A 16,339-nucleotide genomic window follows, 5' to 3' on the forward strand; every position below is an offset into this window, starting at 1 on the left:
TTTGAAGTCACGCCAAATGTTTCAAATATCCAACTTTTATATTGGTATGTCGAAAAAAATTAGCTTACAATACCTTCTTTAGAGGTAATTTGTATCAACTGACACAATGGTTATCATTATGACAATATATTATTGAAACATTCTTCTGTTTTTGTGACGCAAATAATTCAAAATATGTAAAAACAAGACCATCACCTAACATTTTTCCTTTTTACATCCCTACGTAATGTGAGTGGTTTCGCCCTGCCTAGAGGTGCTGAGATTATTCATATATTGTTGCAAAGGCAAAGAAGTTCACGTGCGAAAGTACGTACAACATGCACAAGCGCTAACAACGTACAGTAGTTATCACACATGCGTACGTTGACAGTGAAAATGAACTACTATACTGTGTTACTTTTTTAACGGAAAATTGTGACACTTAATTACGGTTACCAGGCGAAGTCGGACACTAGCCCAGAATTAAAAAAAAAATAAGCCTAGGTTAGGGGTATTCAACGTTTAATCTTCACTCTCAACTTTTAACTAAATTTCAAGATGGAAACGTGGGAAGAACTCGCCAACTACATATTATTGATTAAACCGCGTGGAATGTTGGACACAGTGGTTCTTCGTATTAAACTCACTGATAGTTACAGCACCTTGGGGCCAGGTTGATCACTCGCGCTACGAAACAACTCAACTAATATTTCCTCGAAAATAAAATCGTTCTTGATCGAAATATCATTAAAATATTAACACACACACTAATACGGTAATGGATGAACTGTATATCGTCTTAAGTTACGCTGGATATGGTGTTTTTGTTTTCAGCATACCAAAATAAAAAGTTTGATATTTGGAACATATGGCGTAAAATTCAAACGCCTGACTGTTCATTACAAAGTTGAATCGAGCAGTTATGCTCTAGGCTTTTGTATTATTTTTCGACACTTTTTTATATTTTGGACATGCTCTTATAGTCTTTCGACACTCTTATATCATTTTGGACATGCTCTCATTATTTTTGGACATACTCATATTGGTTTCGATATGTTTATATAAATTTGGACATGCTTTTATATTTTTTTGGATATTTTGCAACAGATGGCGTGAATTCAGATGCCAAAATGTTCACTAAAAAGTTGAAGTTAGCAGTTACATTTGACATGTTCATATAATTTTTCGACACTCTCATATTATTTTGGGCATGATCATATTATTTTTGGACATACTTATATTAGTTTCGATATGTTTATATAAATTTGGACATGCTTATAGTTTTTTGGACATGCTTATATTTTTTTGGACATGCTTATATTATTTTGGACATGCTTATATAGTTTTGGACATTTTTGATACATTTGGCATTCCGTAGTTGAGGATTGACAGAGTTATGACTGATTTCATTCTAGTACACATGTTGTTTTCTTTGTTTACATTCTACAATTACAGCCTAACGTTGGCATAACGTTAGGCCTAGCCTAGCCTTTGTTGTAAACAACGCTATTGACTTACAATTTCTGGATCCTCCAAAAGGACAGAATCTTGATAAACTGGTTCGACCAGAACGTCCTGGTCCTCATGATCAATGGTATCGGTATCTGACCAATTGTCCCACATCTCTAGGACCTACAGTACTACTAGTCCTACTTGAGTCATACAAACGAAAAGCACACATCACAGTCCTGGCTAGGCTAGATTACAGACGCACAACTACAGCATCAGGCCAACATTAATAGATCCTTCAATTAAATAAAGTAGGCCTACACATAAAATGACAATTTATGCTTCACTGATCTTTTCAGGTTTGCCAAAATTAGTTGTACCAGAGATCATTGTATTAAACTCCAGAAGTTACATAGGCCTAGTAGGATTAATATTGGGCATAACTTTTTCTCTAAAGTCTAATACAACTTATACAAGGGTTGTGAATGGATGGAATGGTTTGCCTGAGAAGGTTGAATTGCAAGTAGTGTGAATGGGTTTAAGAATACTTTGGATGAGTACATTAAGCATTGTAATTGGGTATGACATTTGATGTCCAAAGGTACTGGAATGCAAGCTCTGTTGGGTGAATTAAAAAACCCTCATTGTACTCTTTTATTATGGTCGGCGTAGCTGGAACCAGCAATGATGGTGATGTGGATTTGACAGTACCTAGAAAAGTTTGTGTTGAAGTGGGTTCAACTTGCTCAAGGCCATGACAGGATGACGACTAGACATCAGGATGAATTATCTGTTGCAGAGCTCTATAAACCAGGCAGTTGTTAAAACATCCATTGGGTGACCCTCACAGTCTACTAGGCACTGCATCGCAGAAGCAAAATGAAGTGTGTGTGATACCTTCATCTTATGAGAGTGGAATGGTATCAGTGTGGCCTCTGTCAATTTGGCTTCAAGTCTTTGTTTTCTTGAAAGCTGAGAAGATCTTTCAGTGGTTTCACACTGACCTCTGTACTTGACAATTCATGTGTATTTGCCAGCTCAGGAGGAAGCCAGATTTTAATTACATTAACCAATGCTGACTTTTTTTTGGACATGTGGTACATCTGCAAGGAGGTGAAGGAAGCAGTTGGAGTTGCATGGATGTGGAATCTTGTTGATAGTCTGGCAGTCTTATCCACAGATTATCCCAAAGCTTCTCCACATTGCCACATTCAGAACTTATTACATTGATAAACTTGAAAATTGCAGGAATCTAATGAAGCACCCATCAAGGGAATTTGTTTGTATAATTATTGAAAGCTGTGACCTTCTGATGTGACAGACTAATGTGAAATAAAGGGCAGTAGATTACCTTGTAAATGAACCTTGTTATTGTTTGATTGTATCTAATGTTTGCAAAATTTTAAGTTGCATGCTACCAATTGAAACATAATTCTTTCTCTATTAATGGGATATAAATACTTCTCCTTCAAGGGTGTGAAGACTCCCGCACAAAGAAACATCTCATGCCGGTTATCTGACCTAGTTTCGAATGCGGTGTAACAGAAGTGTTAGACACCACCATTGATCCCAGAAAATACACACACAGCTTGCTACCATCTGTAAATAGACATTAGTGTACAGTCAGTACATACAGCTGCGGTCAATACCCACAGCACAAACAAACAATACAGCGATGGACATCTCAGGTCCAGCTAAAGATAACAAGGTATCAGGTTTCATTACTGTCTGCATTTTGTAGCGACACAAAAAAAACTTCACTTGCAAGCAACGGAAAGTAAACTTTTTCAGAGCGCGGCATGCGGTTTAGGGCGAGTCTTCAATACCTTTAAATATACTGCATCGGTTGTTGTCACTAGATCATTTGCTTGTGTGTGAGCTAAACAGCTTAAATAATATGTAAAAAAATAATACAAACTTTCAAATTGCCAGATATTTACTTGCTCAAAATCATTATCCAATCATGATTTGTTGCCATCCTTGAGTCCATTATTCAGATGATGAGGCAGATTCCCTTCAACTCTCCATGATGAAGGTAAAACCTTATATCTTAACCAACTGCCATTGAGTGTCCATTTGAAGGTTTCAAACACACAAGTGCATTGATTAAAACAAAGACTTTATTGCTGTGGTTGCAGGAACTGGATTTCAGTCTAGTAGTCACTCACCAGGTTCGTCTTTATCACAGTCTGCTAACTGTGGCTTTTTGGTTCCTTGCTAAAAGCAAAGGAACCTATGTATTCAGGTTGGCGTGTGTGTGTGTGTATGTATGTGTGTGTGTGTGTGTGTGTGTGTGTGTGTGTGACGCTTAAGCTTGTATGCACGATAACTCAACAAGGGATTGACTGATCATGATCAAACTTGGTGGGTGGGTGGCCCATAGTGAGTACATGAACCCTATTGTTTTTGGTGCCCACAAAGGTCACCAAAGGTCAGTTATGGTCCAAAAACCCAAAATACTAAAACTGCAATAACTCCCAGTGCCAATGTGCGACAAGGTTGATATTTTGGGACAAGTTGTGAACTGGTTAGGGAAACATTTTGAAACTTAACGGTCATGTGATGTGAGGTCACCAAAGGTCAATTAATGTTAAAAAACTAGTTTTTTTGCGATAACTTGAGAACGAATTGTCCGTTAGGGTTGGGAGTTGCTTCAGTGTAATCCAATTGTCGACCCACATCTGGGTGACCCTTGACCTCAATTTGACCTCTGGTGACCTTTTCATGTTTTGGGGATTTTTACAGTTTCGATGCTATTTTCAGATGTCAAAGGTACCTTCCGATCATAAATATCGATAGGTTGACCCCCGTGTGACCTTTGTGTGCGAACTTATATGGGGTCAAAGTTTTCGGTCGGAGTTAGGATGGCTGTACAGACTTATCGTGTTGATTTTTGGAATCAGCAGATTAAACTACATTTGAAACCAAGGTCAAAAGGTCAAAGGTCACATTAGAAAAAATGTGCTTAGTTTGGAAGAAAACGGGCGAAAAAGAAAATGTTTGGTTTTGATGCTAGATTTGGATATCAAAGGTACCTTCCAATCAAAAATGTCAATGGGTTGACACCCGGGTGACCTTTGTGTGTAAAGTTATACAAGGTCAAAGTTAATTTTCAGACATTTAATGCAATAACTCCCAGGTCCAAGGTGTAACAAGGTTGATATTTTGGGACAAGTTGCAAATGGTATAGAGGAATATTTTCAAACTTAACGGTCATGTGATCCGAGGTCATCAAAGGTCAATTAATGTTAAAAAACTAGTATTTTGGGTGAGAAAATGGGCAAAGAAAAAAATGTTTGAATTTTTACAGTTTTGATGCTATATTCACGTCTCACCAATCAAAAATGTCAATAGGTGTACCCCAGGTGACCTTTGTGTGTGAAGTTATATGAGGTCAAAGTAAATTTTCAGACATTTAGTGCAATAATTCCCAGTTCCAAGGTGTGACACAGTTGATATTTTGGGACAAGTTGCAAATGGTATAGGGGAATATTTTCAAACTTAACGGTCATGTGATCTGAGGTCACCAAAGGTCAATTAATGATAAAAAAATAGTATTTTTGCGATAACTTGAGAATGAATTGTCCGTTAGGGTTGGGAGTTGCTTCAATGTAATCCAATTGTCGACCCGCATCTGGGTGACCCTTGACCTCAATTTGACCTCTGGTGACCTTTTCATGTTTTGGGGATTTTTACAGTTTCGATGCTATTTTCAGATGTCAAAGGTACCTTCTGATCATAAATGTCAATGGGTTGACCCCCGTGTGACCTTCGTGTGCGGAGTTATACGAGGTCAAAGTTAATTTTCAGACATTTAATGCAATAACTCTCAGTTCCAAGGTGTGACACGGTTGATATTTTGGGACAAGTTGCAAATGGTATAGGGGAATATTTTCAAACTTAACCAACGGTCATGTGATCCGAGGTCACCAAAGGTCAATTAATGATAAAAAACTAGTATTTTTGTGATAACTTGAGAACGAACTGTCCGTTAAGGTTGGGAGTTGCTTCAATGTAATCCAGTTGTCGACCCGCATCTGGGTGACCCTTGACCTCAATTTGACCTCTGGTGACCTTTTTGTGTTTTGGGGATTTTTACAGTTTCGATGCTATTTTCAGATGTCAAAGGTGCCTTCTGATCATAAATGTCAATGGGTTGACCCCCGTGTGACCTTCGTGTGCGAAGTTATACGAGGTCAAAGGTAATTTTCAGACATTTAATGCAATAACTCTCAGTTCCAAGGTGTGACACGGTTGATATTTTGGGACAAGTTGCAAATGGTATAGGGGAATATTTTCAAACTTAACGGTCATGTGATCCGAGGTCACCAAAGGTCAATTAATGATAAAAAACTAGTATTTTTGTGATAACTTGAGAATGAACTGTCCGTTAAGGTTGGGAGTTGCTTCAATGTAATCCAGTTGTCGACCCGCATCTGGGTGACCCTTGACCTCAATTTGACCTCTGGTGACCTTTTCGTGTTTTGGGGATTTTTACAGTTTAGATGCTATTTTCAGATGTCAAAGGTGCCTTCTGATCATAAATGTCAATAGGTTGACCCCCGTGTGACCTTCGTGTGCGAAGTTATACGAGGTCAAAGTTAAAAAATATTAATGAGGTCACAGGTCAAACGTGAAAAACTCCCAAGTTGCAATAACTTGGCTACTATGTATTGGAATTTCGTCAAACTTGGTATGATATTGGTAGATAGTCTCCACACACTGATGTGTGTTGCAATTGATATCATGCATGTTTATAGGGGGGGGGGGCCTAGCATTATTTTGTTATGAAAAGTTTGTATGCACAATAACTCAACAAGGGAATGACCAATCATTACCATACTTGGTGAGTGGGTGGCCCATAGTAAGTAGATTAACCCTGTCGATTTTGGTGCTCATTTCATGAATATTAATGAGGTCATGGGGTCAAACGTGAAATACTCCAAATTGCAATTACTTGGCTACTATTACTAGTCAGAATTTCGTCAAACTTGGTATGATGATAATGGTAGATAGTCTTCACACACTGATGTGTGTTGCAATTGATATCAGGGCTTAGCATTACTTTGGCAACAAAAGTTTGTGAGCATAAATTACTGTTGTTGTATTAGGGCTTTGTTAGAAATTTCCCTATGAATGGAACTAATGAACAGCAGCAAGGAACCATGAAATGTTTTCATTCTGGTTATGTTAGGAGTTTTTCTTCAGAGCACATGTCACCTTTGATTTGTGAAAAAAGTCCTGAAATTCAGGGAGTTAAAATTTACTGTCTAAAGATAATTTAAAAAGATTTTTTTTAACTTCAATCATCAATGTGGGTGTCAATTAAGGGAATAAGGAGGTACTGATGCAACTTTGATAAATGATAGTTGACTGCATCCAAATTAAACCAAGGCCTAGGCTATACTTTTGAAGAAGAAGAAATTAGGCTGAATTCATGTTAGCCTAAAAAGGCTAGGCCAATGCTGACAATTAACACAAACCAAGATCATTTAACCATTTGGGCACTTGTTTATGGCATACTAAAAAGGGTCTATATAATTAGGCCTGTATGTGTACACAACCCACAAGTTGCCAATGAGTATAGACCTAGCCTAACTAGTTTAGGCCTAGGCTACTTTGTTTTCCTTAGACCTAGTTTAATTGGGCCTTATACTGTGCCATATTATGTAATGTGCTATAACAGTTGTAGTAATAGAAGGAATGGTCCAGGTCTAACTAAGCCCAGGCTTAACTTATACTTCGGGCTTAACTAAGGATTAGGGCTTTATGTGATGCCTAGAGGCTAGCCCACCCTTTTACATTAAACTAAAAGTGATACTTTTTTAGGCTAGGCATAGCCTAGGCATACAATAACTAGGAATTAGGATAACTATATGTGCGACTGAAACTGCCATGCCTATGATTATGAGAGCTGGCATAATGAAATCGAATTTGTGGATCGTAAAATGAGAGAGAATAGCCATGCATGTAATTACAGAAACCAGTCTGAACGTAAAATTCTCGCATTGCTTGTACATTACTCGTATTACACTAGGGCCTATGGCTAGTACGGGCCTAGGCTACACAGACTTTTTTTCATTAGATCTCCATCTAGTTCTTTCTACTTCCAAAAAATTCCTCTTCTTTTATGGTCAGTCGGATAATCAAACAACAATATCCATGTTCTGACCGATTGCAGCATCCCCAGCACCATTTCTCTCATAATTTCGTACTTTTTTCGTTTACACAAACGATAGTCTATACACTGTGAGTATGCGTGTCGTCTGCTATAAAGTTCTCAAGTGGACCTATTTTACCACCCTGTGTGGGCGTTTTCCCTCTCGACCAATCCAAATCGGTTACATGGTTGGCCAAACTCTCTCTATATACGGCTCTGCTTACATTCAGAGCCGTATATAGAGAGAGTTTGGCCAACTGGCGATTTGTGACGTCACACGCAAACCATGGGCATCAAAATAGGTCCAGTTGTCGTTACCAGTTGCGCGAAACACGAAAAACACGACACACAATATATAGCAGCTTTGCACACTGTGCTCGTTGCGAACAAACGAAGCGACTCAGAATGTCAGATTTTGACAGGCATACGAGGAACAAAATGGATATCAGGTAATGAATTAGAGTATGCGTTAGTTAATGACATTTACGTTTATCTTCACACCTGAAATGCATAGAAAACTAGCTGAAAACCTGTCATTACACTTGTTTTATTTTACGCCTCATACTACTAGTCCTACTTTAGTCATACAAACGAAAAGCACACATCACAGTCCTGGCTAGGCTAGATTACAGACGCACAACTATAGCATCAGGCCTACATTAATAGATCCTTCAATTAAATAAAGTAGGCCTACACATAAAATGACAATTTATGCTTCACTGATCTTTTCAGGTTTGCCAAAAGTAGTTGTACCAGAGGTCATTGTCTTAAACTCCAGAAGTTACAAAGTAGGATTAATATTGGGCATAACTTTTTCTCTAAAGTCTAATACAAGGGTTGTGAATGGATGGAATGGTTTGCCTGAGAAGGATGAATTGCAAGTAGTGTGAATGGGTTTAAGAATGCTTTGGATGAGTACATTAAGCATTGTAATTGGGTATGACATTTGATGTCCTCGGTTGTATTCCTCTCATATAGCCTTAGGGTCCTTAATGGGGACTTGAATGTCTCTCCTGGTCTTTTTTTCTACTAAACTAAACTATATACTTGAATGTAGGAGTTAGCAATAGTTGGGAGTCTGTGGGCAAACCTAAGACTGATATTGTGGTGTTAATTTCTCAGGAATGTACTTACTAGGCTATAGTAGGTGCAACAGATTGAATGGGTCTGTCGAGAAAAAATAACCCTGCAACAACTGAATACTGGTGTATGTTGTAGCTTATGTATTTTCCATTAACATATATGCTATACGGTCATGTCCTTAATAAGGTTTCATGGATCACACTGACATAGTGTGCCTACTTTTCAGTGTTGTCAACTGAGCACAGGGCTGATGACATCATTCAGTTTGTTGTTATGCAGACAGCAAATGGCCATAATGATAATTATTAATTGTTACTTATTCTTCATACTGCCCTTACCTGAACAGTGATGTATAAAAACACAAGAAGTCGTTAAGCTTTTCATTTAAGAATCGTTTCAGCCTGTCCTATTTCAAACATATGATTGGCAGGTTTCCACGTTACATAGCTTATCAAAATGGAGCTGTTCTGTAAAGCAAGAAAATCACACATATGCATGCATACAAACACACTCATATAACAATTTCTGAATATCTTTTCAGCTGCCCAAAGGTACTGGAATGCAAGCTCTGTTGGGCGAATAAAAAAACCCACATTGTACTCTTTTATTATGGTCGGCGTAGCTGGAACCAGCAATGATGGTGATGTGGATTTGACAGTACCTAGACAAGAATTCAATAGCTGCTTTGTGTTGAAGTGGGTTCAACTTGCTCAATTCCATGACAGGATGACGACTAGAGATCAGGATGAATTATCTGTTGCAGAGCTCTATAAACCAGGCAGTTGTTAAAACATCCATTGGGTGACCCTCACAGTCTACCAGGCACTGCATCGCAGAAGCAAAATGAAGTGTGTGTGATGCCTTCTTCTTATGAGAGTGGAATGGCATCAGTGTGGCCTCTGTCAATTTGGCTTCAAGTCTTTGTTTTCTTGAAAGCTGAGAAGATCTTTCAGTGGTTTCACACTGACCTCTGTACTTGACAATTCATGTGTATTTGCCAGCTCAGGAGGAAGCCAGATTTTAATTACATTAACCAAAGCTGACTTTTTTTTGGACATGTGGTACATCTGCAAGGAGGTGAAGGAAGCAGTTGGAGTTGCATGGATGTGGAATCTTGTTGATAGTACGGCAGTCTTATCCACAGATTATCCCAAAGCTTCTCCACATTGCCACATTCAGAACTTATTACATTGATAAACTTGAAAATTGCAGGAATCTAACGAAGCACCCATCAAGGGAATTTGTTTGTATAATTATTGAAAGCTGTGACCTTCTGATGTGACAGACTAATGTGAAATAAAGGGCAGTAGATTACCTTGTAAATGAACCTTGTTATTGTTTGATTGTATCTTATGTTCGCAAAATTTTAAGTTGCATGCTACCAATTGAAACATAATTCTTTCTCTATTAATGGGATATAAATACTTCTCCTTAAAGGATGTGAAGACTCCCGCACAAAGAAATGTCTCATGCCGGTTATCTGACCTAGTTTCGAATGCGGTGTAACAGAAGTGTTAGACACCACCGTTGATCCCAGAAAATACACACACAGCTTGCTACCATCTGTAAATAGACTTTAGTGTACAGTCAATACAAACATCACGGTCAATACCCACAACACAGTGCACATAGCAGCGTGGACATCTCAGGTCTAGATAAAAGATAACAAGGTATCAATCACGTTTCATTACTGTCTGCATTTTGTAGCGACACAAAAAAAACTTCACTTGCAAGCAACGGAAAGTAAACTTTTTCAGAGCGCGGCATGCGGTTTAGGGCGAGTCTTCAATACCTTTAAATATACTGCATCGGTTGTTGTCACTTGATCATTTGCTTGTGTGTGAGCTAAACAGCTTAAATAATATGTAAAAAAATAATACAAACTTTCAAATTGCCAGATATTTACTTGCTCAAAATCATTATCCAATCATGATTTGTTGCTATCCTTGAGTCCATTATTCAGATGATGAGGCAGATTCCCTTCAACTCTCCATGATGAAGGTAAAACCTTATATCTTAACCAACTGCCATTGAGTGTCCATTTGAAGGTTTCAAACACACAAGTGCATTGATTAAAACAAAGACTTTATTGCTGTGGTTGCAGGAACTGGATTTCAGTCTAGTAGTCACTCACCAGGTTTGTCTTTATCACAGTCTGCTAACTGTGGCTTTTTATGTTAGGAGTTTTTCTTCAGAGCACATGTCACCTTTGATTTGTAAAAAAAGTCCTGAAATTCAGGGACTTAAAAATTATTGTCTAAAGATAATTTAAAAAGATTTTTTTAACTTCAATCGTCAATGTGGGTGTCAATTAAGGGAATAAGGAGTTACTGATGCAATGACTTTCTGGCATAAGTGCATTTATAATGTGTTAAAACTTGAAAGGTGTATCATACTGCATCCCCCCCTCTTAATTTGCACTCCGTTGGAATGCACAGACAGTTTTGCTTATTAATGAAATACCAGTTAACACTAAATTTTAAAGTCTTCCTTTAAAACAGTCAAACGAAACCGTGCATTGTCTAAGCTAGGCCTATGCAATAGTTTGAACATTTCTTTATCAACATGTGGTGACAGGGCTCTTATGATAATTCAGTGACCAAGACAAGAGTGTAGGGTAGTCTTTGCAATAAGCATGACTAAGGCTAGGCTACCAGTACCATAATTAGCCTTGGCCTAGTGGTCTTTGAAATGTAGCCTAGGCCCCTGCTACTTTGATAAATGATAGTTGACTGCATCCAAATTAAACCAAGGCCTAGGCTATACTTTTGAAGAAGAAAAAATTAGGCTGAATTCATGTTAGCCTAAAAAGGCTAGGCCAATGCTGACAATTAACACAAGCCAAGATCATTTAACCATTTGTGCACTTGTTTATGGCATACTAAAAGGGTCTATATAATTAGGCCTGTATGTGTACACAACCCACAAGTTACCAATGAGTATAGACCTAGCCTAACTAGTTTAGGCCTAGGCTACTTTGTTTTCCTTAGGCCTAGTTTAATTGGGCCTTATACTGTGCCATATTATGTAATGTGCTATAACAGTTGTAGTAATAGCAAGAATGGTCCAGGTCTAACTTAGCCCAGGCTTAACTTATGCTTCGGGCTTAACTTAGGATTAGGGCTTTACGTGATGCCTAGAAGCTAGCCCACCCTTTTACATTAAACTAAAAGTGATACTTTTTTAGGCTAGGCATAGCCTAGGCATACAATAACTATAGGAATTAGGATAACTATATGTGCGACTGAAACTGCCATGCCTATGATTAGGAGAGCTGGCATAATGAAATCGAATTTGTGGATCGTAAAACGAGAGAGAATAGCCATGAATGTAATTACAGAAACCAGTCTGAACGTAAAATTCTCGCATTGCTTGTACATTACTCGTATACACTAGGGCCTATGGCTAGTATGGGCCTAGGCTACACAGACTTTTTTTCATTAGATCTCCATCTTGTTCTTTCTACTTCCAAAAAATTCCTCTTCTTTTATGGTCAGTCGGAAAATCAAACAACAATATCCATGTTCTGACCGATTGCAGCATCCCCAGCACCATTTCTTTCATAATTTTGTACTTTTTTTGTGTTCACAAACGATAGTCTATACACTGTGAGTATGCGTGTCGCCTGCTATAAAGTTTTCAAGTGGACCTATTTTACCTCCCTGTGTTGGCGTTTTCCCTCTCGACCAATCCAAATCGGTTACATGGTTGGCCAAACTCTCTCTATATACGGCTCTGCTTACATTTAGAGCTAACTTATGTTCTACTTACATTCAGAGCCATGTATACCTTTTTGTTTACATTAATGTAAGATACATAACCTGTCATATTTCAAAGCTAGAAGCCTTAAACTGTTGAGATTTTTCATCCTATCAGACCAACCTTTGAGAGGTTATTGATCCCCCCCCCCCACTCCCCTTGGCAGTAGTATACTGCATGATGTTGGTGCGAAGAAGAGTTTTGCCTGACCATTGCCTTTTCCAAACTTAAATGATCGGGCTGTTGTTAGCATTATAGGAGTGCTGTTGTAGGTGCAACTTTCCGAGTTTTCCCTACGAAAACACTTGGGTATGGGGGAGGGGGCAAAGTGGAAATGTTATAAATAAATCAGCCTCCCTAGAGAGATAGTCATGTTTTTTTGTGGTAACATTAAACATGGACCCTCACACTTGCAAAGTCATTCACATCCAGTGTGAGGGTATGACAGATATGATAGACGCAATGGCATATTGTATTTTGTTTCGACATGTTCATATGGAGTTGTAACATGTTGATATCGAATTGTAACATGTTGATATCGAATTGGACATATATATATTAACTTGGACACTTCACTTTCTTTTTCGACATTTATGGAACGTTTGGCTCTCCGTAACACTGGCTATGCCGAATAAACTTGTAAGGCACACTTGGCTGTAGTTCACAAGTCGGACGTGTTCCGGGACAGATTCTTCTCAACTTTACGTTTTGTGGGAACAGCAGAATACATTTTTGGGGTTATTTTATTTTTTAGATACTATACATCTGAAAATCGTATACATGTGAGTGTTTTGGGGTTTCCTAAAATAGATATCGTTCATCAAATCCGGGCGTCAATTACCAGCCCACCATGCTACATGCTATAGTACTAGCCTAGTAGGCCTAGGCCTATACTAATTACTATAGACTAGTGTAAGTAAAGGGCCTTATTGTTATGGTGTGCAGATGGGCTACAAAAGTTGGAAGTAGTGTAGGCTAAGCCCTAGGAAATAAAAATAAATATCATTGTCACAATATAGTTCTCATTGGGAATTGTATTTGTGGTTTACAGAAAATTAAACATATATTTGGTCACTAGGAATTCCATTTTGCCACCAATCTTTGGCCTGAAAATTAAAAGCTATATGTTAGTGCCTCAGTTAGATTTACTATGGCAATAGATTAAGAGAAAGAATACCTTTTTACAAATCTTGTGTATAACAAAGCACCATGAATATTTAGCAAAACACTTAAGTCCAAGGATAGTTTAAGGCCAAATTTGAGCCTGACTTTAGAATCCGTACCATATGAATGTGCAAGCTTACTTCGAATCGGCCGAAGAACAACTGTATAATCCGGCTGAACGTGTGTGCTCACACCGGCTTGGTTCAATAGAATAACAGTCGGTGAATAGGTGCGTTGCATGAATGAGTTAAAGCGGTATAGTAGGAAATAGGGAAATAGAGAATAGTTAAATCCATCAATGTACGTGAAGAGAGATACGTGAAGAGGGTTAGGAAATATGGTTAGGAAATAGGGTTAGGGTTAGGAAATAGGGTTAGGAAAAAATAGGGTTAGGAAAAAATAGGGTTAGGAGAGATACGTGAAGAGGGTTAGGAAATATGGTTAGGAAATAGGGTTAGGGTTAGGAAATAGGGTTAGGAAATAGGGTTAGGAAATAGGGTTAGGAAATAGTTAAATAGGAAATAGTTAAATCCATCGATGTACGTGAAGAGAGATACGTGAAGAGGGTTAGGAAATAGGGTTAGGAAATAGGGTTAGGAAATAGTTGAAATATTAATCCATCGATGTACGTCAAGAGAGATACATGAAGAGGGTTAGGAAATATGGTTAGGAAATATGGTTAGGAAATAGGGTTAGGAAATAGGGTTAGGAGAGATACGTGAAGAGGGTTAGGAAATATGGTTAGGAAATAGGGTTAGGGTAAGGTTATTACCTGTAGCCTTTCATAAACACTCCCTTGGACATTTACCAAGCTACAGTCGTCAGCTTCTCCTTCGTGGAGTCTGTCATATCTCATTGGCTTGGTTGCATTTGCTATTGAACGACTATAACTTGGATTCCAAGAGGGCATGGAACTTAACCCATTTTATTAGTTAGGAACTTGGCTACACATTTAACACTAAGGTGTGTCTTTAAACAGCTGCTACAAGGTAGGATTATTGGGGTATAAGCATCTTAATGCAGTAGACCATCACAAAAGAAGACGTTTCAATGGAATTCGTTGTCAATTAGAATGTTTATTGATCGTAAGTTATTACATATTCATTATGTTCTCTTATTTGTGTGAAATATTCATGTTATTATTACATATTCATTATATATTCATGAATGTCTTGCATATTCATTATTTTGCTTTTGTTATATGGTAATGAATATTCAAATATGGTAATAAAGGAAAAGTTAAGGTTTCTATTTTTCTTCCAAACGCCAAATCTTCATCCGGCTCACAGCCTGATCGGTTAGGAGTATGCGCTATTATTAATTCGCATCCTAACATCCTGGGTTCGATTACTGCTATGTGTTACTCATGTTATTAATCATGTTTTCTCCTCTCTTCTCTTCATAGATATGTAGGTCTCATCCGAGAAAACGATTGAGGAAGACAGAAAGAATAGAGAGAACTACGGTTGAAGGTATGGGGGATGTGAAGTGGGTACAATGAAGGGACATAAGCGCTGAAGCGAGTTTACTATTTTCATGAAAACCGCCAAACTCTTTTAGTCCCCCAAAAATATCCAAGCCCCATTTAAAAACGCTCACCCCATCAAAAAGAGCGCCCTCTTTTAGCCTGTCGGATATCGGATGGTACGGATTCTAAATTAGTACCCAAATTTGATTGTTGTGAGCTCTAGGAATATTAAATTAATATATTAAGCTAGTGTTATAGTTCTACCCCAGGGTTCGGTTTCTTCCGGAAGAAACCTATTTCTTCCGGGGACGTGGAAGAAACTGGAAGAAACCTGTTTCTTCCAGGTTTCTTCCAGGTTTCTTCCAGGTTTCTTCCAGTTTCTTCCGGAAGAAACTGGAAGAAACCGGAAGAAACTGGAAGAAACTGTGAAAATTGGCATATACGCAGCACAACCCACATACATGATAAAGAGACAAATAGTTTACCACCATCTGACTGAAATGCATACCATTGAAACCATCAAAATATGATATTTTTGTTTTGATTATAATTTTGGGTTGTTTTTCTACACCAAAAGATGTTTGCTTTATATCACAATATTGAAGGACTACTTATCATCTCGCGATCCCCCCATCATCCAGAATTGCATAACTGGCCATACTGTATGAATGATTAACCTGGATTGGCCCATGAACTGAGGATTTAATACAATGAACACCAAGAAATAGCGGAACAATATCTGTTAGATTTAGGCAACAGTCTAATTTCTGCAACTCCCTAAATTACAACTTGTAGATAACAGGAGGACTTGTCATCCCAACAGCAAAAAGAACAAACATCCACAATTAAACACAGCTGGCCATGAGCCAGCCCTCCCCTCATACAAATTAAAGCATGTAAACTGCATGTAAATTGTATGTATCTTGTATGAAAAGGCTAAAACATGCAATTTGCATGCATGTACATGCTCTACACATGCTGTTTTCATACAATTTACATGCATGCATCCAGGAAGCATGTATTTATGCATGCATGTATTCGAATACATGCGTGTAAACCTTACACTAAGCATGTATCGCAGCAATATAAGTGTCCATTGGGCATGTAACTTGGTGTATGCATGCATGTAACCAAACTGTCAAGCATGTATTTGGACTTAGTTGTTTTATGAATGCTTGTGAAGCATGTATTTTGGACTTTGTCAAATTCATAGTGCATGTATTCAAATTTACAGTGCATGTATTTTGGACTTTGATCAATTTACAATTGCACACATG

General features: G+C 38.1%; 1 protein-coding gene across 3 annotated transcripts in view; it reads left to right on the forward strand.

Moving 5' to 3' along the window:
• LOC139983331 (uncharacterized) overlaps nucleotides 1-15,202 on the forward strand; it is a 58,135-nt gene extending 42,933 nt beyond the window's left edge. Inside the window, exon 9 of one of the 3 annotated variants that reach the window (XM_071996840.1) lies at nucleotides 15,000-15,202. In XM_071996840.1, coding sequence (XP_071852941.1) covers nucleotides 15,000-15,030 — 31 coding nt within the window. In that variant the 3' untranslated portion in view covers nucleotides 15,031-15,202. Of the gene's footprint in view, nucleotides 1-2,100; nucleotides 2,145-9,293; nucleotides 9,999-14,999 lie in introns of those variants that run through there. The other 2 variants (XM_071996841.1, XM_071996842.1) reach the window with 2 other exon arrangements.
• Nucleotides 15,203-16,339: the final 1,137 nt, after the last annotated feature.

This window comes from Apostichopus japonicus, chromosome 16 (genome assembly GCF_037975245.1).
Source record: "Apostichopus japonicus isolate 1M-3 chromosome 16, ASM3797524v1, whole genome shotgun sequence".
Taxonomy (NCBI): Eukaryota; Metazoa; Echinodermata; class Holothuroidea; order Aspidochirotida; family Stichopodidae; genus Apostichopus; species Apostichopus japonicus.